At 43.1% G+C, this 25,013-nt stretch overlaps 2 protein-coding genes across 4 annotated transcripts; both read right to left on the bottom strand.

Annotated features, from left to right (window-relative positions):
* Positions 1 to 3,251: 3,251 nt before the first annotated feature.
* On the bottom strand, positions 3,252 to 7,200 carry acp5a (acid phosphatase 5a, tartrate resistant). 2 transcript variants are annotated; one of them, XM_053498904.1, is made up of 7 exons: positions 7,183 to 7,200; positions 6,298 to 6,344; positions 5,989 to 6,082; positions 5,344 to 5,540; positions 4,920 to 5,044; positions 4,088 to 4,433; positions 3,252 to 3,644 (listed from the first exon to the last, which is right to left on the bottom strand). In XM_053498904.1, the coding sequence occupies exons 2-7, from the start codon at positions 6,298 to 6,300 to the stop codon at positions 3,408 to 3,410; spliced, it is 1,002 nt and encodes a 333-aa protein (XP_053354879.1). In that variant the 5' UTR covers positions 6,301 to 6,344; positions 7,183 to 7,200; the 3' UTR covers positions 3,252 to 3,407. The 2 variants fall into 2 exon arrangements, with proteins under 2 accessions (XP_053354879.1, XP_053354880.1); XM_053498905.1 differs by lacking the exon at positions 7,183 to 7,200 and having other exon boundaries at positions 5,995 to 6,082; positions 6,298 to 6,436.
* A 533-nt stretch (positions 7,201 to 7,733) lies between these two features.
* Positions 7,734 to 23,526, bottom strand: ilf3a (interleukin enhancer binding factor 3a). Of its 2 annotated transcripts, none has more exons than XM_053498286.1 (19): positions 23,457 to 23,526; positions 22,889 to 23,034; positions 22,650 to 22,767; positions 22,382 to 22,554; positions 22,123 to 22,282; positions 21,769 to 21,916; positions 17,577 to 17,653; positions 15,518 to 15,613; positions 14,564 to 14,675; positions 13,678 to 13,775; positions 13,379 to 13,478; positions 13,112 to 13,204; positions 12,486 to 12,679; positions 12,224 to 12,358; positions 11,925 to 12,062; positions 10,806 to 10,946; positions 10,587 to 10,683; positions 8,667 to 8,879; positions 7,734 to 8,493 (listed from the first exon to the last, which is right to left on the bottom strand). In XM_053498286.1, the coding sequence occupies exons 2-19, from the start codon at positions 22,987 to 22,989 to the stop codon at positions 8,369 to 8,371; spliced, it is 2,319 nt and encodes a 772-aa protein (XP_053354261.1). In that variant the 5' UTR covers positions 22,990 to 23,034; positions 23,457 to 23,526; the 3' UTR covers positions 7,734 to 8,368. The 2 variants fall into 2 exon arrangements, with proteins under 2 accessions (XP_053354261.1, XP_053354262.1); XM_053498287.1 differs by having other exon boundaries at positions 23,462 to 23,524.
* Between the last annotated feature and the right edge of the window lie 1,487 nt (positions 23,527 to 25,013).

The following is a 25,013-nucleotide window of genomic DNA, read 5'->3' as shown; positions in this document are numbered from 1 at the left end:
CAAGGGATGTAGGCTTAGATCCTACGTGCCACCGCCGCCGCCATCCTGTGTGCCACCACCGGCATCTTGTGTGCCTCCACCAACGTCTAGTGTGCCGCCATCATCAAATGCCCAAGCAAACCCCATCCTGTGCGCAATACAGTGCATCATCATCATCATCATCCTTTGTGCCACCACCGAGCGCTGGTAACTCAAGGCGTGTACTGACGGAAGAAGTCATGCAGACCCAACGTCACATGGTTCATGCTGTTAATGCAGTGTGTTCCAAACTGAAAGAAATAAAAACTATTTTGTCAGAAATAAGTGGTTCACTTGAAGAACTTTGAAGTTTGAATTCACTTGCCTTTTTACATTCCATTTATTACATTTATACGCCGCTGCATTGCCATAGTATTATGCACTGCATTAGAAGGGGCCAGGGTCAGGTTCATTATCTTCAGGATGGGCGTTCGATGGAACAGGTATACCATTTTTTTAAACAATGTTGTGCAACACTGCGCAAGCCACCACAATGCGGCAAACCTTTGTAGAACTGTACAATACTGTGCCACCAGACGTATCCAAGCACCTCCAGCGTCCTTTTAGCAGACCAATAGTGCGTTCGACCACTGAACGCGTCCGGCAATGTTTCTCATTATAACGCCGTTCTTGTTCGGTTTGGGGTCTAGTAAGTGGAGTTAGCAGCCATGTTCTAAGGGGATAACCACTGTCTCCTGAGAGGTAAAACATTTTTAAAAAATTTCAGAAAATATAACAAAACAATGAATGTAAATACAATGGGACAATTAATATAACATTTCAAGTGCTAGGCAGAGGTAACAATTATAAACAATATTATAAGAATACTTTAAAGAAAGTACATGCTTGTAAAATAGCCTCCAGATAGCTTTTTGTTTTTTCCAGGGCAATATTGATTCAATATAACATTTCACTTAATTTTTAAATGCTATAAAACATGTTTTGTTTCCTGAAAATTTGCATTGATTAATGTGAAATTTTGCATTAAAAAATATTAAAATAAGTGTGGGTTTGTTTATCATTGAAGATTATAATTATACCTAAAAGAATTTTTTTTTAAAAGGTATGCTTTAAACACATTTGCATCATTACTCAATTACAATTACATGCGCATTCCCGCTGACTTACCAAGAAGCCATCCATCACGCACAGCTCCTGTTTGCAGTCTGTTCCCTACACTGCTGTTGGACAAAATGTAGGAATCATGAGTTGACCCAGGCCATCTCACATTTGTCAAAGACATATGCGCATCACATATGATCTGCACGTTCAAAGAATGAAAATGTTTTCGGTTAACAAAAGAAAATTCATTCTCAGATGGTGCCTTTATTGCAGTCAATAGCACCGATTACATTGGGAAAACCGGCGATTGCTGCAAATTGCATTTTGATGTTGGCCTGTTCAGCTTGCATGTAAGGAAAACGGATGTATCGGGGTGCCATCCCCACTATGGCATCCCATACATATGGCATGACACGGCTCAGGGATGACTGCGACATACCCGATCGGTCTGCCAACTCTCGCTGGAAAGTTGGCCAAGTGGCCTAATGTGGTCAATACTTGTACAGGAACACACAGTGCGTGGTTTCTCTGCGAGGGTCTTTTCAATACTGGCCATAATTCAGAACACAATTCCAAGAGGATGGCTCTTGGGAATCGAAATCGGCTCATGAGCCAATCATCATCATGAGCAAGGAAATCTTCACGGTCTCTGAAAACACGCTCCCTCCGTAGAGCGTCATTAGCAAGGTCTTCTAACAGCGCACCTGGTTAAGAATGCTAATAATGATAATTCAGGTTGATGCAATTTGATTAATTGGGTGATGTAATAGGATAATTTATAAGTTTTTCATTTTTAATAGTTATTGCTATTTGGGCCAGTTGGTGTCGGCAAAACACATACTCTTCTAAAAGAGTGCGTACGCACGGTCAAGAGCATCCTTACGGTGCGCACTTATTTACGCCAAGTTTATTTTTTATAAATCCCGATATGTGCGTGGAAAAATGCGTACGCATATTTCTATGCCCATTTTGGGCGTACGCAACGTTTATACATCAGGCCCCAGATCTGGGGGACCCATGGACGTGGATTATTATGGTGAAATGGTATGTTTAGATGCTGTCTTCCCCACTCTTATTGATCACTCAGGTTTGTTGACGGTAAAGTGATTGGTCGCTTTACATCCCAGTTCCCCCTCATGTCTGTTTTCTTCTGGCTCTCCCTTTTAGTTATGATGTCATAGGATATAGTTAGTCCTGCCAGAGTCCCTGCTTGCACTCTACACCAAGTATACATGCACCATAAACAGTGTGTGACTGACCATATCTAACCGCTATCTCTCCTTCTCTGGTCTGTATTCCTCTTCACGTCTCTCCTGAGCTTCCAGTGATCCAGACCCCTCTGCACCTCTCGGACTCATCCTGGTGCCCCGCTTCTGGTTGGAGAGATCTAGTTGAATAGATGCCCCATGTGGTCTGTCTGGGATATGTGTGTTGACTGGACAGTTCCACTTTATCATGAAGACTGTCCAGTCCTCAACTGATGCAGATAGCTCTTCAGAGGACTTGTGACTGCAGTTGCTTAATAATACTATGAACTTCTATTTTGTAAAGGTTTGCTCCATTTTACCTCCACACAAACTGAATGCTGGCCAAACACCATATTTTTCATGTTTGTTGGTAGTGTATTATTGTCTTAACATTAACCCCAGTGCATAAAACTCATCCGTTGTCTTGCATAGCACCATCTCTGACCGCTGGTACACCAACACTTCCATAATTTATTTTGAATGTGTAAATCTGCTTCATGACTGACATTAGTTAAGGGCCGGTACAGTACAAATAAAATTGAATAGACTAAGGTTTTCTTTGCTTGCTTCTTGGGTAGCACCTAGTTATATTTAACTGCTAGCCAATTGTTTAAGCTAGGTGGGTTGACGCACTTAATGTTTAAAAATCAGCTCCACTCCTAAGCTCAAAAAAAAAAAAAAAAAAGCAGTGACAAAATGATGCATGTTCCTTGATGCTCTTGAAAACCTATTCAATTAATTGGGCCAACATGAGCGGTTGACTAAACTTTACCTGCTCTCATAGCAGAGTTCTCTGGTGACTAGTCTATATAAAATTTTTTTTTTTTAAAACCCACCTTTGGAATCAACATCATCTACTCCAACAAGTTCCAACAGCGGAGATTTGTTGCAATAGCTTACCCATATTAAATTTTCAAAACACACTTTGCTTTTAATTCAAATACTTATTTAATATACACATTTAATTTAATACACATAAAACAACCTACAGAAGCTAAAAGGATTCAAATTTCTAAAATTAGTAAAATTATATTGAAGTAGATTACAAGCATGCACTTTTTTTTTTCTTAACTGTTTGAATTACAGGTTGCGTTTGGGCAACACCGTGCGATAGAGTGAAGTTCCTCTTGCTTGGATGAAGGTTACAGTCAGTTTTTTACCAGTAACCTCCATGTGTGCAAAGCCACCAAGAGTAGATGATTTTCCTGTGAAGAACTTCAGAGAGTCTTGAGGAACAGACTTTCGATGCCTCATGTCTGGGTCAATGAAGTTCCCTGCACCACTCACAACATAACCAACACCAGACTCCATGAAGTACTGAAAGAGAGAGAGAGATTAAGATTACAACCTGCACAATTAAATCTTAATTTACAACACCAAACCCATCACCGTCTCAAATTCCTCCTTTACTTCATTAGATTGCTCTATAAACAGAAGTATTCAGCACAGATGTAGCATTAGCAGCAGGGGGGAAAGGGGGGGGGGGTAAACTCAATCTAAAGAAACAGACCTTTACCTAATCAAATTAACAGCAGTTATAGTAGCATTACATATGCCAAGTTTCTATATATTGAACCATGTGTTGGACCAATGTGGTACTGTATTCATTAAATGTGGTCATCCACATAGCAACTTTGACATGACAGAAGAGAGCATTTTAAAGATGCAATGGTGTTATTGGACTTGGTCTTCTGACCAGTAACTCACCACCTTTACCACCATCCCAAGTAGATGCTTCTGCTCAGGATTTATAAACTTGCCTGCAAATTGTGATCATGTCCACACAGGTAAGCTGTGGCTTTGTACTTCACCAACAGGGGGCGAAGCCTTCTCAGCAGGCAGTCAGTGGGCCCATGTTTGGACACGGACCAGACAGGATAATGTCCGGCCACAATCAGGAAGTCGGCTTTGGAGCGCTGCATACGTTCCTGCAGCCACACCAGCTGGCGATTTGCCGACTCGCTGCTCACGGCACCATCTGGCTTTCCATCCTGGAAGTCATCGGTGTTTCCACACAGAAGCACCGTGTCCAACATTAGCACCTGCAGAGTGGCAGCAGTGTGCGGAATATTGAAGTTCAGTTCATAGTAGTAATATGGGAAATTCCTGTGAAATAATAAAAAGCTGTTAGACAAGTCCTGGGGGTCGTTTTTAAATAAAAATGAACCCCATCCACGACACCCAAAACTGTAACAACTTCATATGAGGGAACGTGCCTAGCTTTTGGGTCATGCATAAGTTATCAAATCTTTCAAATTTAAAAAAACTAAATAAATAAAAAGGTAGCTGTACTACAAACTCGCATGCATCAACTTTAGATCACAGAAAGCGTCAAGTAGTTCATCACTGGATGTTGTGGTTTCTATACATCAATGGTCCAGAGGTCCATTTAACTGCACATTTGCACCCTCTTAGCTCCTGGCACACCTGATTTAACTAATTAGCTAATTGACAGACTACCCCACCCACTGCAATTGAGAGCAGGGAAAACACTACAATAGGCAGCGCAGTGGTCCTACAGGAATAAGGTTGGGAACCTCTACACCAGAGAGAACACTTGAGCAAAGAAAAGCTATATGAAAGTGGTCTAACCATCGTTGGGACATTTTGCTGTACTGGATCTGGGCACGAACATTTCCTGCATGGTCATGGTTGCCAGCAATCACATACCATGGAATATTGAGAGATTTAGCAGTATAGACGTTCTCAAATGTCTCCTGAAACAGAAAGATGAATAGACCTAGGGTTACGCTTGATAAAGTCAAATAATTACAGGTAAAACCATTCAAAACAACAGTCTGCATTACTGACAGTACAGAACATGCTGAGGGACTAGACCATGTACTGCCGATATTCACTGCTCATACTAGTTGCTGAAGACTAGTCGCATAGCACTGTAATCACACTATTAAATTAATATTTCAGTCATCCTTTAATCACACACGTACAAGTAATCTGCAGTCTTAAACACAAACCCCACGATCAGAGTGTTTTATGAAACATCATGACTACACACCTGAAACCTGGGATCATCCACACTCTTCACTCCTCTGTAATAAAAATTATCTCCAAGGGCTAAAACAAAGTCAGCGCCAAGCTGCTCAGCAGTTCGGCCCATTTCCCGCGCTGTAGCCCACTCCACAGGCGTGAAGAACGGTGCGTGGGGCAAACCGCCCCAGTCTCCTACCACCAGGAACCGAACTGATCGATTGGCTGAAAAACAAAGATCGCTGATTTCCAGAACATTCTATTCATGCGTTACATAAAGTCGATGCATTCTGGGGGAATTAATGCTGCAGAAATGAAAGTCACTTTAAAAAGTCCATTAACCGTTGAACAGTTTAGTCGAGAAGGAACAGTTTGGCATTTAAAGTCACGAGAGTGTATTAACCATCTTAAGGCATTTGGTTCCTCAGAAGATGTCTGCTGCACTCAACCATTATTTATCAAAATCTCCACCATTACAACAGCAAATGTAACATTTTTATATAAAAAAAAAAATAAAAAAAAAAAAGCATTAAACAGGATTCAGAGTAAAGACAAAATTCTACAGAAGTCAGAAACAGTAGCTTTTAAGCTTAAAGTACTGAAGAGTGGAGAAGGAGTGCTGAACTCAAGGATAAGAGAATTTAAACACACACACACACACACACACACACACACTTACTGCCTTCAGCTTCCAGGCCATTAAATGAAGGGGAGCAAAGGATGACAGGAAGGGTGATGAAGAGGATGGAAATGATCTGCACAGCCATCTGTGGAGACACCGACTCACAACCTAAACCTCAAGCTTCACATTTAGAGGGACAGTCTGGAGACAGCAGGTCTCATCTCAGCATAAAACCAACATTTATTACATCACATTTTTAAAACATAAAACTTCAAAAAAATTGAATGAATTACATCAAAATATTTTATTTATATATAAACTTGTGCATTAAGAAGAAATAAAAACTGAAATAAAACTCACCATCAGTTTGTTGTTTACCAGAACCTTCCTGTGACCCTCTCTCTCCACTACACACACACACACAGCCTTTTACTTCCTAGTTTAAATGAGTCCGTCCTCACACTCAGCTGACACTCATCTGCTAATCTCACACACACACACACACACACACACACACGGGTTAACTTGTAGACAAGACTGATGAGGTCAGAGGTCAGATTAAAGGCTGAATGATGACGAGATTAAATCAGAGTGGAAGAACATTATCAGTTTGCTGTTTTTGATGACATCAAACACTAATCAGAGTAAACACTCAGTCTAACACACACACACACACTGATTATAAACACACACACACAGTTATTAATTATATATAGTATTTATGTTCTATGCTGCTTCTCCTGTGCAGGGTCACCGGGGCCTGGAGCCCATTTCAGAGGTCTGGGGCACCACAAGGGCCCAATGCATCGCAGGGCATGAACACACACACACACACACACACACACACTACGGGTTTTGGGAACCATAGACTAATCTGCATGTGTTTGGACTGTGGAAGGAAACTCACCAAGAACAGAGAGAACATGCAAACTACTCTCTCACACACACACACGCACACACAGACCACGAGGCAGGAATCGAACCCAGGACCTGAAGGTGCAAGGCCACTGTGCTGCCTATATATAGGATCTAAAATGTACACACACGTTATCTCTTCCCTTTGTTAAAGCTTGTGTTGAGTTACAGCCGCTGTGTGTAACATCGTGTTTCCTCTAGATGGCAGTAGTCGCGTCGCCGCCGCCGTCATGTGACAGATATATTTGATGTATTTTCATGTTGACGTTTGTGGTAATTTTCAGGCCCCTGCGTGTGTAAGAATGCGGTATAAAGGTGAACCTCACCTACCTGGGCCTCGACCGTCTCGTCTCTCAGCTGCAGCAAAGTAACAGTTCCGCTTAAAGCATTTTATATAAACCTGTGTGTGTGTGTGTGTGTGTGTGTGTGAATCAGCAGCCTTGTGACTGACACGTTTATTTTCCATCTTGCTGCTATTCTGATTCTCACACGTGTCTTCGTGGTTTGTGTGTTTGTAGGCCGTCTGAGGTCACTGAAGGTCAATAAACTTTATTAAAAAACTTATAAATCATTAAATTCTACATAATGATCAAACATCGTAACTCGTTTCAATTTGTCTGTCAGGTTTATAAACTCGTGTGCAGTCGTGGAAATGATATAATCTGTTATAAACACCATGTTTCAGCTTTTTATCAATAGTCAGTTTGACGAGTTTAAACCACAAGCCACTGTTCCCCTACAGTTCACTTGGTTCAGTGTTGTGTGTGTGTGTGTGTGTGTGTGTGTGTGTGTGTGTGTGTGTGTGTGTGTGCGCGATCATGTGTGTGAGACTGCAGCAGGTGTCAGACTGAAAATCTTAGTGACAAAAAAAACATTCTTGGTTTAAAAATAGAAAACATTTTATTCTTACAGTCAGTGAGAAGCTCAGATGAAAGTCACAGTTACTGAATCAAACAGGAAGAGAAACAAAACTAATTTCACCATCAGCATTAACGAGGGTTAGTGTGGGGGATTCTCAACTTCACACTCACTTACAGAGGACAGAACAAGAAGAAATTCTCAGAGGAAAATCAGACCAGACTTCCTCTCCCTCTCACACACACACACACACACACACACAGAGATGAAGAAGCACTAATGTGAACACGCTGATGCACCAAAACGCCGCTGAACAAAATCACAAACGGAAGCAAAAGTGAAGAAAATCTAAAGCCAAACAGCAGCGTGCGCAAAAACCATTAACTCAACCGAACAGCAAGTCTCCACTACAAAACTACTCATTAATCAATCAGTCCTCATTATGCAAACTGGAAGAAGAAGCTCCGCCTCCAGGACGACCCAGCTTGTGGGGACGGAAAGCACGTGGTACGAGACAAAGCTCCTGGGAGACTCGACTGAAAGATGATAAAGAGAAGAAGCTCCACCCATCTGAACCCTAATGTCAGGATGAAGCTCCACCCCTCTGGACAAATGAAGGTGTGTGAACGGATGCTCCGCCCCCCCGACAGGGTGTGTTTTATTTGTAGCTGTAGTTTGTGTTGCTGCTGCTGTAGCCACCGAGGTTCGGGTAGGCGCTCTGCTGGTACCCATAATTCTCTGCTCCAGGTCCACCGCTCCCAAATGTGGACTGATTAGAGTAGGCTAGAGAAGGGGGGAGGGGGTGGAAAGGGGTGTAAAAAGAGTGACAGACAGATGATGCACTTCACACTTCTGAAGAACAAAACAAAAACCTCAAACACTTCAGACCAGATCAGTTACAAAGTCAAAAAGTGTGTGTGTGTGTGTGTGTGTGTGTGTGTGTGTGTGTGTCTCACCCCCATAGTTGTAGTTCTGCGTGTTCTGGTAGCCGTATCCATAATCAGGTCCCACCAGAGACTCCTGGTTCTGCCCAGAGTTCTGGTTCTGCGGGTTCTTTCTGTACTGACCGTACTCGTGACTGTGCTGACTGTAGTACCCGCTGCTGGGGGGCGGGACGGCCTGATAGACCGGTGTGTGCGAGTCCGAGACACTCTGGTCCTCCTGAGAACCTACACACACACACACACACATACACACACACACACACACAAGACAGACTGGGGTCAGAGTTTAGACAGAGTACACACACACACACAGTAGAACTAAGCAGCAATCCCATAATTACACTCACAACACGTAACACTTTATATTGTTTGTTTGTTTGTATGTGGATTTATTGGCATATCAGCTTCTCAGGCTATTTTATGGCAAGATTCACATCAAATATTAAGCTGATTTATTATGTTATAATCTAAGTGATTGAGAGAATAGTGGGAAAGTTAAAAAGGATATAATAATAATAATAATAATAATGGATCAGATAATAGCATGGTCTCGGTCAGAAGAACAAGATTTTACATTTGGTTCTTTAGGTGCACTTTAGTCAGAAATTGTAAGAGTTTTTCTGGTTTTGTCTTGCGGAATGTTTTTTTCAATCAATCAATCAAATTTATTTATAAAGCACATTTAAAACAACTTCCGCTGACCAAAGTGCTGTAGAAGTATAGAACAATAAGTCAACAGGTACTATACAGGGCATCTACTTAATAATCATCGCTCACTATTACAAACCACAAGACTGAAATCCACAGGAGAAAATCAAATAATAATAATAATAAAAATAGTAATAAATAAAATAAAACTAGCTTAATAAATCAAATTTAATAAAATGCACATGAAAACAGATGTGTTTTAAGCATGGTTTTAAAATGATTAAGATTCTGGGAGACTCTCAACTGCAAAGGGAGGCTGTTCCACAGGCAGGGGGCTACTACCGAAAAGGCTCTGCCACCTCTGGTTTTAAGCTTTGCTCTGGGGATGTGCAGTAGATGAAGATCAGAGGATCTCTGGACCAGAAGTCTCTGGAAGGGGACCGACAGATAAGCAGGTGCCAAAATATTTAAGCTTTTAAAAAAAAAATGGATCCTGAAATGTACAGATCTGTTCATTTTTAAATCTTGTTCCGGTAGAAAGTGTTTTCTTATGGTGTAAAAACTCAGGCAGTCCAAAAGTATGCGCTTTAAGGTTAGGGTGGTTCTGCAGCACTGACACTTTGGGGCTTCTTCGTCCTTTAATAAATAAGCATGGGTAATGTTTGTATGGCCTATACGGCCCCTTGTATCATCTTGAGTCGAATGGGTGATAACTCCTTTTTCCTACCACTGGGTTTATTTCCAATAGTTTGTTGTTTTTGTACCGCTCCCATTCTGCTTGCCATTTATTTGATATATATTGATTTATCAATGGTTTGAGGTCAGAGGGTGGGATTTGGCATACGCTAATAGTTTCTGTAAGAGCTTGTCTTGCTGCCATGTCAGCTTGTTCATTTCCCATTATTCCACTATGTCCTGGGATCCAGTAGAAGATAATATCGTGATGGTTCTTCTGTAGTTGGTTTGCCTTGATTAATATATCAGTGATTATTGGGTGATTTGTTTTCGTAGATTCCGAGGCTTGTAGACAGGGTTTTGAGTCGGTGAATACTAAGGCGTTTAGTTCCCTTCCTTTTTCACTATGTTCCCGAGCGAGTAACGGAGCCCGGGCTTCTGCCGTAAAGGTGGAACTTTGGTCTGGGATACGGATTCCGTAGTGATGTTGGTCCGTTATTGCTGCTGCAGAAACGTGGTTGTCCATTTTTGATCTTAACACTTTATAACTGTAACATAAAAAACAACACACACACACACACACTGGATCAGCAATGTGACAAGTCTCACCTTTAAAAGTGGAGCCCTTGGTGATAAATCCTCTGCCCCGCCCTCTTCCCCTGCCACGCCCAGCAGTAAATGAGACCCCGCCCATTCCACCATAACTCTATAAACACACACAGTCATAACATTAACACCGAGTGTGAGGGTTTGGATACAATCATATGTCTGTGTGTGTATGTATAAGTTGCATATATTTGTGTGTGTGTGTGTGTGTGTGTGTTGCACCATCAGTGGGAATTTCTTCTTCTTCTGACTCTCAGGGTTGTCATTGGGGAAGAGTTTCTCCAGAGCAGCCAGAGCAGCGTTCGCCTTCGCTACCTTCTTATTAGATCCTGAACCTTGAAACTTTTCTCCATCTACCTCCACCTGAAACACACACACACACACACACACAAACACACACACACACACACACACACACAGGCTACAGCATCACGGGGAATCAGTCTACAGATGATAGCGTGAGCACTTTACCACACAGGGCCCGCCCCTTTTTATAAACCTGTCTGGGAGAATGACTCTCTGTGGAGACAGACAGACAGACAGACAGACACACACACACACACACACACACACACACAGTGACGTCTTCTCTTCTTTATAAACACTGAAGGATTAATAAAACTCAAACAGCATGGATCTGAGCGGCAACACAGCAACGGTCAACAAAACACAACTTGCTCATCCTGCCATCCAGCCTGTGTGTGTGTGTGTGTGTGTGTGTGTGTGTGTGTGTGTACGGAGAACTAAAGTTATAACTACAAATAAAACGTGTAAATTTTACACGTGTAAATGCCTATTATTATTATTATTCCTAGGTCACAGAAACATCCTAAAACAATCATAATAAGGAATCCTCTTGTGAATCTGTGCTATTCCTTTTTATTATTATTATTCCTCAGTCGTGTGTAAAGTTGGTTAAAATGAAATAACATTCAGTTCATCATATCGCCCAGGCTGTGCTGAATAAAAGAAAACGTCTGAGGAGAACTCGGTACTGTACAATCCAGACCTCTATATTTATATATTTATATTTATTAAAACATAGGAATGTAAAGAATGACTAAATCCACCGGCTCTAACAAACAGCTCCATCTTTATACATGAAACAGTGTTTAGTTGTTAATATGTTACTTGTTTGACTCTTTACTGTGTGTAGATGGAGGGAGATACAGGACCCGTGATTTCTGTGAAATTAATAGAAATACCAAATAAATCAAATATTGTGATGAAGGTCAGATGTATTTACTGTCAGTTGTACGTCTGTGTTGCAGGTAGCGCTGACCTGTGGGAAAAACTATTACACACACACACACACACACACACACACACACACACACACACCTCAATGGTGAAGATCTTGTCATTAAATCGTCCTTTCACAGAGACGACCTCATACTTCAGACTCCGCCTCTTTTCATTCAGCTCCATCACTGGGTTTTTCCCGTGTTTAGTGAGAATCGGACCGCCCTGTAGGGTAACCTACACACACACACACACACACACACACACAAACACACACAAACAGTTTAATGTCCTTAAGCCCCATTAAAAAAAAAATATATCAAAAATTGTGTGTGTGTGTGTGTGTGTGTGTGTGTGAGTGTGTGTGAGTGTGTGTGAGTAAAAGAAAGACAGATTACCTCCACTCCATCCCCCCCAGCACTCGCAGGTCTGTTGGTTCCCGTGACAACCGTCTCCTGATCTCCCGTCTGATTTGTTTGGTTTGTAGGTGTGGTCTCTGTGGGTGTGACCAGTACACCTAGAGCGTGAAGGGCCTACACATACACACACACACACACACACACACACACACACACACACACATACCAAATCCTATTACTTTTAGCGAATTTGTGCTGCAAACAAACCATCTGTGTGTGTGTGTGTGTGTGTGTAACACACTTTTTGGGCGACCAGCAGTTTGGCGTTGCGTTTCGACGACCCCGTGGCCTCGTAGCTCTTTCCCTTCACCTCGATGGCCATGGTGAACTGGGGACTGTGTTCAGGGCCGGTTTGGGACATGAGGCGATACAGCAGGCCCGGGTGCAGCTGGTTCAGGATCATCACTGCATTACTGGGCTCGACCACAACAAGCTCTGTGTAAACACACACACACACACACACACTGACTCCTCTCCTGTATGGTGTGATTCAGTAAAAACAGTTATCATGTTTTCCAGCACATGACACAAAGCCATACAGATTTACTCCACTGGGAGACTCCACACACACGCACGCACGCACGCACGCACGCACGCACGCACGCACACACGCACACACGCACACGCACGTCTCTCTTACAGCTCATATCTCACCCCCCGAAGTCAGTCTTAAACCCGAGTCCTGACAATCAACTTCAAAGGGAGAAACAGCTATTAATAAACTAGAACTGGGACAGAGAGACAGAGACACACAGAGACAGAGAGACAGACACAGAGAGACAGAGACACACAGAGACAGAGGGACAGACACAGAGAGACAGACACAGAGAGAGAGGGAGACAGAGACAGAGAGACAAAGAGACATGCCTTTGCGAGGGACTTTACTGCTGCTTGACTCCTCCTCCGTGGTCGACTCCAGCGGGCGCTTCACCACACTCAGCCCTGGTGCTGTGGTTTGGGCTGCACACACACACGCACATGCACGCGCACACACGCGCACACACACACACAACAGGGGTAATTATACAGGAAACACTGTTGCAGACATAAATCTAAATTAATTAATTTAAAAAATAAATTAAATAATAAGGTGTGTGTGTGTGTGTGTGTGTGTGTGTATGTGTGTGTCCTTACAGATGAGTGTGTCGCTGTACATGTGCCCCACTTTAGTTGACAGGCGGTTCATCCCCAACACCTTGTGGATCTGTCCGAACGCCATGAGGCGCAAAGCAAACTGGGAAAAGAGGGGGAGGGAGGGGGGAGGGGGGAGAATGTGGGATTAAAGCGCCCCCACTGGAGTGTGTTTGGTACTGCAGCACTAATGACACACGCCACACACATCTCTAGGGATCCTACACACCGCAGTACTGTTACACACATTATTCATCTACGCCCCGCCCCCTTAGGAAGTGCATTCTGGGTAAGAGGTGTACCTGTGCACTCTGGGTAATGTCCTCCCTCTGCTGGGGCGTAAGATGGGCGCTCGCATCCACACCTGCCCTCTCACACGGGTCAGAAATACCAGGACCATCTGTGCACACACACACACACACACACACACACACACACAGCGCTTTTAACAATGCCTAGTGTCGCAAATCAGATTTACACAATAATAGGAACATTACAAATTCTAATTCTATTTGTCACATACACACTCATACACACTCATACACAGTCATACACACAAACAGTCATACACACAAACAGTCATACACACTCATACACACTCATACACACTCATACACACTCATACACACTCATACACACTCATACAGTACGATATGCAGTGAAATGCTTAGACAACTGCTCGTGACCTTAAAATAAAAGACTATGAATAGGAAATAAATATGAAAATTAAAATAAAGCGTAAATTTAACTAGGAAAGAAAAAAATGAAATATAAAAATTAAAGTAAAAAAAAAATAATAACTGTACAACAAAAATACACAATATAGAGAATATATGAAGAAATATAGAAGAATAAGAGCAGCTGTACGAGTAGGTACATATTTATATAATTGTTGTGTGTAATGGAGTTAGAATTAATGGTAATAAAAGAATGTTAATGTCCAGGGTTGTGCACTCCACATATTTAAAGTGACTTGTGCAGTGCAAATACGCTTAAAGTGATCAAGTACGCTCAGAAGTGTGTATGATGTGAACGTGTGTGAAACAGATCCTCACTGAGACGAACCAGAGACTCTACAGAGAACCCATCCTCATCTGAGTGATCACAGATAGAGGGATTGATCTGCACTCATACTGTGTGATATATTATGCAGTGTGTGTGTGTGTGTGTGTGTGTGTGTGTGTTTACCCTCCAGCAGTATTCCAGAGGCGATACACTCCAGCACTCTCCGCAGCGCCTCTCCGGGTCCCATCGGCCGATCACTCGTCGCTAACGCTCTCTCGCATAGCAGCTCCAACACCTACACACACACACACACACACACACACAGCAATATACAAATACACAATGATAAACGCTGCTACAACAAATTAACCACACACCCACTCACACACACCCACTCACACACACACACCCACTCACTCACACCCACTCACACACACACACCCACCCACTCACACACACACACCCACTCACGCACCCACCCACCCACACCCACTCACACACCCACTCACACCCACCCACTCAATCACACGCACCCACTCAATCACACGCACCCACTCAATCACACGCACCCACTCACACCCACTCACACACCCACACCCACTCACACTCACACACACTCACACCCACTCACTCACACACACACCCACTCACACACACACACACACTCACACACACACACACACCCACTCACACCCACACCCACTCCCACACCCACTCACACCCACTCACACCCACACCCACTCACACACACCCACACCCACTCACACACCCACCCAACCCCACTCACACACACACACACACACACACACACACACCCACTCACACACCCACTCACACGCACCCACTCACACGCACACACACCCACACACACACACTTACACCCACTCCCACACCCACTCCCACACTCACACCCACTCACACCCACTCACTCACTCACTCACCCACACACACTCACTCACACACCCACCCACTCACACACACCCACATCCACTCACTCACACACCCACTCACTCACACACGCACCCACTCACTCACACACACACGCACCCACTTACTCACACACACACGCACCCACTTACTCACACACACACGCACCCACTTACTCACACACACACACACACCCACACACACACTCACCCATCCTTTGAGCGGGGCCCAGGTCGGCACGCGGGTACACAGGTCTCTCAGGATGCGGATAACCATCACACTCGAATGCAGATTGTTAACTTTAGCCTGTAATACACACACACACACACACACACACACACGTCTATACACATCACACTGTCACCAACACAGATCTCTTAAACTATGTCTGTCTACACGTTTATCTGTCTGCGTGTTTACTTCATCAATCCAGTCATCAAATGACATCAGTCACACACACACACACACACACACACACACACACACACACACACACACACACAATCTAAGCTCAGAGACCTTTGACATGGTGTGGTGTAGAGGGCGCACAGCTGATCGGTGTGTGTGTGTTAGCGAGCATGTTGTACTTATAGACACTGTGTGTGTGTGTGAGGTGTTGTGCTTTAAGAGCAGACAGAGAGATCTGTGAGTCTCCTCTACACAAGTGTGTACATCTGTACTGTGTGTGTGTGTCAGGTCTGTGTGTGTGTGTGTGTGTGTGTGTGTGTGTGTGTGTGCGCTCATAAAACACAACACTAACAGTTTGAACTGATCTTCATATTAAGATTACTGCAGCATCTAAAATCATTAGTGTAAATTTTGTCAGCTATTTTCAGTTTCAGTCTTAGTCCTAGTCCTAGGATTAATGTCTTTGTTAGTTTTTATCATATTTAGTCTTATCCTTTTTTGTTTAGTCTAGTTTTAGTCAATGAAAATGTAATATTTTAGCAACAAGGTTATTATTAATTAACAGTCAATCTAGTCTAGCCAAAACACTTTCTTAAGGTTTTTCACAAAATAATTATCTTAACATTTACAATGTATTTTTTCATCTGATGTTTTCAGTTAATTATATTTATTTTTAACATCAGAACAACAGCTGCATGTCCATATTTATTAACTACAGAACAATCGGCGCCGTACGGACAATACAGTGTTTAAAACTCTTTTTATATGAATCTACACACTTGGACTGTTGTAGTGATCCTGTAGCTCCTCAGGGCCTCAATCATTTACTGATCTATTAGATTAATGTGTTTGGTAACGGTTTAACATTATAATGTATTTTATTTTATTTTAACATGTAGTAAAACTGGGGGATTGTTATGGGATGCCTTAACGTGTCTCTTCAGGTTTGTGGTATTTCTCCCAGTGATTGTGTTCCCCCACTGTTCCCCCTCCGATATTACGACACTTCGGCTTTTTCTCTCGGGTTCGATATGAAGAAAATGGGCCCAAATATCGTCTCTTCTCTTCGGCCCGAGTCCTGCTGTGATGACGAGGAGTTAAAGACGACTGAAGTTGTAATGTCCAGTCACTGCACGCGCAAACTACTCCTGATATGCCGCGCGCCGTGACCCGGGACACACCGCCGCTCGTGCCGTAATGAATAAACACCGTATCGCAGCGGATTGGGAGGAAATTAAATGTTGATGAAAATAAAGACAGATGTTTAGTTTTTATTTTTTAAACCTCTAAACTTTTTTTTGATAATATCACTGTTCACTGATATCCGTGATGTCACGTCATCGTCTCGTCTCGTCTTAGTCGTAGGTAAAAAGGTTGTCAACTAATATTTTACGGCATTATTAACTTGACAAAATTAACACTGATAATTATCAATGTCTGTACAAATAAACATGCTTGCTAGCACAGCGTTTTGCACGCACGCACACACACACACACACACACACACACACAACCTCTGACAGGTGGTCCTCACACTCTCTAATAAACACTACTAACACTCTCTACATGCAAGTCAATTTGGGACAAAACCTTCCTGAAGACAAAAAAACACATTGATCTGCTTTGTTTTTCTGTTCATCTCTCCATCCACTCACTCACACTCTCACACACACACACACACACACACACTCTCTTTCTCTCACTCTCTCTCAGTAAAACACGTATTTGAGGTTGAACGTCCACTTTTCTCAAATTTCTTAAAAAAAACACTTTGTGAAAGATTCAACAATCAAATACGTAATTAATAAAGGTCACGTTAATTAACGTTAGAGGTCGTTAGATTATAAAGTGAGGTGCAAACCTGGAACCACTTGGCGTGGCGCAGAGACGCGAGAGACTCCAGGCATTTGTTTGAGTCCAGAGCGCCGGGCGGAGCTTCTATCAGACCACAACACAAGGCACAGTTTGACCAAGGGGCGCTCAGACCTCTTCTAGGAGGCGGAGCAAACATACTTGGAGCTCACTGGGTGGGTGTGGTCGTTTTTTTTCAAGCTGCTATTGGACAGAGTTTGAATACGGACAAACGCCCTCAAACACAGTGTTTAAAAAAAAACTAGGATTTGTTTTCGCGATGGTGAAGCTATGGTGAGGGTGTGGCCTGAAGGTCAGCCACGCCCTCTTTCAGTAGAATAAAATAATAACACAGATTCTACAGAATTCTTTTGAGTTTTTTCCCCCTGTAGGAAGAAAAACGTTTAGCATAACCCACACAAATTTGACAAATTTCATAGTCCCGCCCACTCTACCTGTGTGTAGAACGAATCACACTCTGTGTTTAAGAAATTTTCGACCCATGTGTGCATCATCAGCTTAAGGATGTATATAAATAGTGTTAAGTGAGACCACCCATCCCCCTCCCCGCCCAAGAGCTCAGTTGCTCCGCCCCTCCAAGAGTCCAAGAGCTTCCGGTTGGTCAAAACTCCACCGCCCCTAAAAACTCACACACTTTCAAAATCACAAGTGACAACAGCAAGATATCTGATTTAAATTCCACAATTTTTTTTGTCGCAGAAACAGGGTGAACGCTGCAGCAAAACCTGACGAGTGGAACAAACCAATCAATCATTAATAATCAATTAATCAATAACCATCAAAATGTACCATTACAGGAATGTGAATAAATCCTGGCCTTCAGGACTAACGCGTGTTCGTTACAGATTTAACCCTGTGTTCACATCAGAAGGGTTATTACACTCCGATTTATTCATCTCTTGGGGGTGTGGCCTGACTATTGATAAATGACAGCAGAGTCACGGCACTGCCTCAGCTCTCCCACTGACACACACGGACACACACTGCTGGAACAGTGAGGAATGTTACTTGTGACTGATAATCATCTGAACCAAAAGTTTTACACACTAATATATATAACGCATGCAACATCATAACGTGCGTTCCCATCGGGAGCTGCGTTTAATTTAAGCCTTGTTTTGACAGAGCGAAAGTGGATCTTCTCCAGCACGTCACAGAGACTCTCACTGGGGTTAAAGGTCAGGACTCTGTGGTGTCTAGTTCATGTGTGTCAATGATTCCTGATGTTCCCAGAGCAGCTGTCTTTCTCACACTCTCCTGGAGTCCTGGAATACGGCACGTGTCATCGGGAAAGAAGAAAACCTGTGATACCCTGGTGGTTCAGTACATTCAGGTGGTCATCTGACTTCATTTTATTGCCCCATAACGTTACTGAGTCTAGACCTGAGTAACTGATCAACCCCAGATCATAACACTGTCTCCAGAGGCTTGTACAGTGGACACTATGCATGATGGGAGCATCGCTTCATGTCCTTCCCTTCTCACCCGGACACGCCCATCACTCTGGAACAGGACCAGTCTGGATCACTGGAAGTGATGGATCAATCCATCACTTCAAAGTTTATGATCCCTAACAAACTGAAGCCTGAAGTGAGTGTGTGTGTGTGTGTGTGTGTGTGGTAATGCTCTTACATTTAATATTAACAGACCTCTGATTTCTACTAAACATTTTTTACTATCATGTGACTTCAGCAGGTGTTTGAGTTTTCTCCATCACACTCACTCGGGGTGTGTCTCTGATCACATTCCTCCTGTGAAGTTGAGGTTCAGCTCGATCCTTCAGGTGATTAATAATGTTTCAGGTTTTAACCGAACTGCAGTCATTTCAGTTTTATATATGTAGTTGTCTTCACCAGATGCAGGACTCTTTTGAAACACAGAAACATCTTCTTCCCTGACCACAGGACACCCTGAGAAGATCCTCACTGTGTCAGGTAAAGAACGTGCTGCAGCTGAATCACAATCACGGGCTCTTCAGCGTTTCCTTATTTAAAGACAAACCTCACCTTCTCTCTGGCTGGGAAGCACAAAAGGAACCTGACAATGTTTGTGCTCCTGAAGTAAAGTCTGTACTGTGTGTGTGTGTGTGTGTGTTTCAACTCTACAGAATTTGTGTGTAATTAGTTTGCAGTGGGAGGAGCGTGTGGTTAAACCCTCAAGTGTGAACACATGGGACTGGGCTTGTGCAATATAAAGCTGTTGCTTTTTTATCCAAATTGTGATAAGTGATTTCATTTGTTCGAGTCAAACTGGGACTTGTGCAGAATCTTCTGGTGAATGAAGGCGGTGATGAGACTCAAACATCTGAGCGGTGAAAACGTTCTAACGAACACGGCCGAGGTGTCTCAGAGCTCACTGCAGTCGTTAGGGGTGTGAAACGCCTGATCACTGACAATCAGATGAGACGCATCTGTGTGTGTGTGTGTGTGTGTGTGAACTGTACACACACTCATTCACTCATTCACTCATTCACACATCACAAGAACTCGGGTGGATGTATCGCCACGTCCCCTGTACAGTCCTGACCTCGCTCCAAGACATTTTCACAAGGAGTTCCTGGGAGGCCGGCGTTTCAGACATGAATCAGATAGGCAGTCCGATCACAAGAAACCGTGGCTCGGTAATTCATTTGGGCAAAGTTGTTGATCAGGGATATCTGTCTCCAGTTGGAGCAAAACTAGAGGCCATTGTAAATGTTCCAGTGCCATCTTCATGGAGGGAATTAAAAGGTTTTTTGGGCGTGGCGGGATATTATAAGAGTTTTTCGCAGGAATTTTGCTACAGTTGCTGCACCTTTGACAAATTTGCTTAGTCCCAAGGTTCTTTTTGTTTGGACAGAGTTATGTTAGGCTGACAATTTGAAGGCCTTGTTGAGCAGTTCTCCTGTTCTCATTGTTCCTGATTTTAGCCGACCCATTAAGCTAGCTGTGGACGCTAGTGATTTTGGGTTGGGAGCTGTTTGGCTTCAAGGTGATTCAATAGAGCTGCTTTTCAAAGTAGTCTGATGTCCATCAGAAGCATTATTCAACTATTGAGAAGGAAGCTTTGGCTCTTATTTTAGCTCTGAATCATTTTGATGTGTATGTTGCATGCTGTGTATACAGATCATAATCCTTTAACTTTTCTCCACAGCATGAGAAATTTCAACCAACAGATAATGCGGTGGAGTTTGTTTTAGCAGGGGTATAATCTTAAACTTTATTTTATTCGTACTGTACTGTACTAATGTGTACTATACACATTAGTGTTGCATTAGGTCCTCCTTTTGCAACCACTTAAGGGTGGGAGTGTTATGTGGGTGAGAACTAGATCTTTAGTTATTGTTTTTCAGTCTCCGGGGGATGACCTGCAATCAGCTGTTGATTGATGGCACCTGAAAGTGAGCCATTTTAAATCCCAGGACTGGCTCTCACACACACTCTCTCTCACACACACTCTCTCTGGCTGTGCTACTAGAACGGCACCAATGGTTTTTCCTCTAGTGGTGTTTTTTATTTTATTTTTGCCATTATATATATATATATTTGTCATAATTCATAAATTATTTTTGATTGGCAAACCCGTGTTTTGTCCTTGATGTTGCTCACCTGAGCCAGGGTTGTAACGTGATAAGTGCATTAGTGTATCAGGGGATTCTATTAGGAAATAAAGGGAGTGTTTACTCTCAGGCCTGTTGTCTGTGATTCTGTACAATCAAAAGTCCCACTTTGACTCGAACACCTTGTGTTAATCAACACCACCACTGAGAGTATTCATAAAAAACATTTCACAACTCATTTAGGCATTTCTCTCTTTGGGTTTCTACCCTAGACTGAGTTTCTCACCAGGTTTAGTGAAGGTGTTTTGGTGGCGTCACAAACAAACATAATAAATGTATATTTCTCAAGTGTGAGTAAAATCAAACTGTAAATTGTAAGAGCAAATCTGCTATAGGTCATAAAACTGGACTGGAGTTACAGTGTAATAATTATTAAAATGAATTAAACAGTTATATCACACAAGCCGAGTCTGAACACAAACCAGACGATTCACTTGTTAACTCACTTCACCGTTTTTGCTGCAAAGCATCCACTTTATTTTACACGCACGCCTGCAAGAGTCATTAAACTGCGGAAGGTGGCGTGTGTGCGTGCGTGCGTATGTGTGTGTGTGTGTGTGTGCGCGTGCGTATGTGTGTGTACCTCTGGACTGCCCGCGCTCCGCCCGCTCCCTCACCACAGGGGATGAGACACGGATCATCATGTTTAACACCGGCTCTGTTACAGAGCGCACCGTTACAGCAGCGTCCTCACCCGCCACGGCGATTACGTACTCATCCTCCGTCTCGCTCTAACACAAGCACACACACACACACACACACATAACGATCCAAAACAAAAATAAGTGATTTATGTACACAATACACGATTAAACTGGTGTATTAACAAATTACAGAGATATTGTGGAATATAGTTAAAATGTGCCATGATAAGTGTGTGTGTGTGTGTGTGTGTGTGTGTGTGTGTGTGTTTCGGGAGGATTATTGCTCTGCACACCTTCATGACCTCCTGTAGTTTGTTGCTGATGGTGCTTAGTAGTTTGTGTGTCGGTGTTTCGCTGCAGAGCAGCACGAGCTCCAGGTCCATGTCCTGCTTCAGCAACAAACCCTTCGCCACCAAACCCACCCTGCGGACCCCCTGCAGCTTATTACCCGCACTGTAACACACACACACACACACAGACAGGTCAGTGTAACCCATACAGAATGAAGCTCCACTTCCCGCTTGCTTGGTGTTGAGCTCAGCGGCGGCTCACCTCGCGGCCTCCTGTCCGTTCAGCCAGTTAGCGACGGTCTTCAGCGCGCTCTCCACCTGAGACACCATGCTCTGCACCGCCTGCAGCTCCTCCGCGCACGGGTACACACTCGCGTGCTTCGTCTTAACATGACGATCCTCGATGACAAAGAGGCGCTGAGGGAGCAGCTTCTCCTTTCACACACACACACACACAAGATAAAGTTAAGTGAGGGACTGTTTTGATCCCAGCATGAACACCAGAGGGGCGGCGGCGGTGTTTAACTGACCGGGTCAGGGGGCGGAGCCTCAGCTTCTCTCTGCTGCATCTCAGCCACACACGCGTGGTACTGCCTCAGCTTATCCTCATAACACACACACTCGTACCAGTACCGCAGCTCCTCATACCTCACACACACACACACAATAGAGTGTTATATTTCCACTATCCAACATCAAAAATAATAATTATACCTTAAGTGTGGATTCTAACTGCTGTGTAAACTCTGTGTGTGTGTGTGTGTGTTACCTGTTGTAGTCACGTGGGTGGAGTGTGTGTCCCTCCTGAATCAGTGAGTCCCAGTACAGCAGCTCGTCATAAGCCTCCTGCTCATCCCACACACACTCCATGATGCGCGCGCGCACACACACACTCACACACACTCTCCCAAACACCTGAAACACACATTTAATCTGCTTTATGACAAATATCAAAGCTCAGTCTTACACACCTCCCTGTGCGCGCGCTGTTACTATGGAAACCGTAACGTATTCGCACGAGCGCGTAGAAACACTGCAGTGTGTGTGTGTGTGTGTGTAACGCAGATTAGCTTAGCCCGAGCGTCTCGATCAGTGCTGTTACTAAAATATCGGATATATATAAATAAATAAATAACAGTAAATAATAATAATAATAATAATAAGAGCTAAACATTCCAGTCTGAGGTGAATAGGACCCGCTGAAGAGCCGCGACGCTAGCGGTGTGCTAAAGCTACATCAGGATTCAAACGCGCTCAATCTCAACCATATGTCATAAAATCTGTTATAATATTAAATATATAAAAAAATTGTTGTATATATTTAATAACAAACTCACCTTACCGGGGTAATAACACTGCGTTCTGTGGGCAAAGACCCGGTGATGTGCTTCCGGTAGGTCAAGTCCAGTTTCCGGGGCAAGTCTGTTAATAACCAATAGGAAAGCAAGAAAGCCTTTAGTTCGCCCAGAGACCCGGAAGTAACATGTTAATGGGATGGACAATACCGAGTAACACTGAGGGTTAGGGTTAGTCATAATACTGAGACTAGCATTAATAATAATACTGAGGGTTCGTCATAATCCTAGGGTTAGTCATAATACTGAGACTAGGATTAATAATAATACTGAGGGTTAGAGTTAGTCATAATACTGAGGTTTAGAGTTAGTCATAATACTGAGGGTTAGGGTTAGTCATAATACTGAGGGTTAGAGTTAGTCATAATACTGAGGGTTAGGGTTAGTCATAATACTGAGACTAGGATTAATAATAATACTGAGGGTTAGGGTTAGTCATAATACTGAGGTTTAGAGTTAGTCATAATACTGAGGGTTAGGGTTAGTCATAATACTGAGGGTTAGAGTTAGTCATAATACTGAGGTTTAGAGTTAGTCATAATACTGAGGGTTAGGGTAAGTCATAATACTGAGGGTTAGGGTTAGTCATAATACTGAGGGTCAGGGTTAGTCATAATACTGAGACTAGGATTAATAATAATACTGAGTGTTAGAGTTAGTCATAATACTGAGGGTTAGTCATAAAACTGAGGGTCAGGGTTAGTCAATACTGAGACTAGGATTAATAATAATACGGATGGTTAGAGTTAGTCATAATACTGAGGGTCAGGTTTAGTCATAATACTGAGACTAGGAATAATAGTAATACTGAGGGTTAGTCATAATACTGAGACTAGGATTAATAATAATACTGAGGGTTAGTCATAATACTGAGACTAGGATTAATAATTCAATTCAATTTTATTTGTATAGCGCTTTTAGCGATTTTCATTGCCGCAAAGCAGCTTTACACAGTCAAAAGAATTATTTAAGTTTGTATGAAATGTGAATTTGTATGAATCAAAATGGACAGTTTGTCCCTGGTGAACGAGCCAAGGGCGACAGTGGCAAGGAAAAACTCCCTGAGATGGTAATAGGAAGAAACCTTGAGAGGAACCAGACTCAACAGGGAACCCATCCTCATCTGGGTGAAACAGAAAGCAGGAATTGATCTGCACTCATACTGTGTTTTAGGTGGCAGCCAGTTCAGCTATAACAGTTGATGTTAATTGATATTAATATGAAGTCCAGGGAGACACAGGTAGACTTGTATAAAATTCCATTCCTGAACTATCGAACTGTCAAGTCCCCAGAGAAACAGTTGCCAACACCAGTCAAGGCCAGAACCATTTTCTAGGTAGAGAGAATCATCCCCAGACACCAGACGCATCCCAGAGAGACACACGGGGCATCCATGTGACGAGATCTTCAGCCAGAAGCGGGGCACCAGGATGGGTCAGACAGGTCCGGAGGGCAGAGGGAGTCTGGATCACTGGCAGCTCAGGAACGACATGTGTAGCTCGACAGAGAGAGAGAGAAAGAGTGAAAGGGGGGGACAGG

Source organism: Clarias gariepinus, chromosome 6, assembly GCF_024256425.1.
Source record: "Clarias gariepinus isolate MV-2021 ecotype Netherlands chromosome 6, CGAR_prim_01v2, whole genome shotgun sequence".
Classification (NCBI taxonomy): Eukaryota; Metazoa; Chordata; class Actinopteri; order Siluriformes; family Clariidae; genus Clarias; species Clarias gariepinus.
The sequence above is the reverse complement of the archived record's forward strand: the minus strand, read 5'-3'. Positions and strand labels throughout refer to the sequence as shown.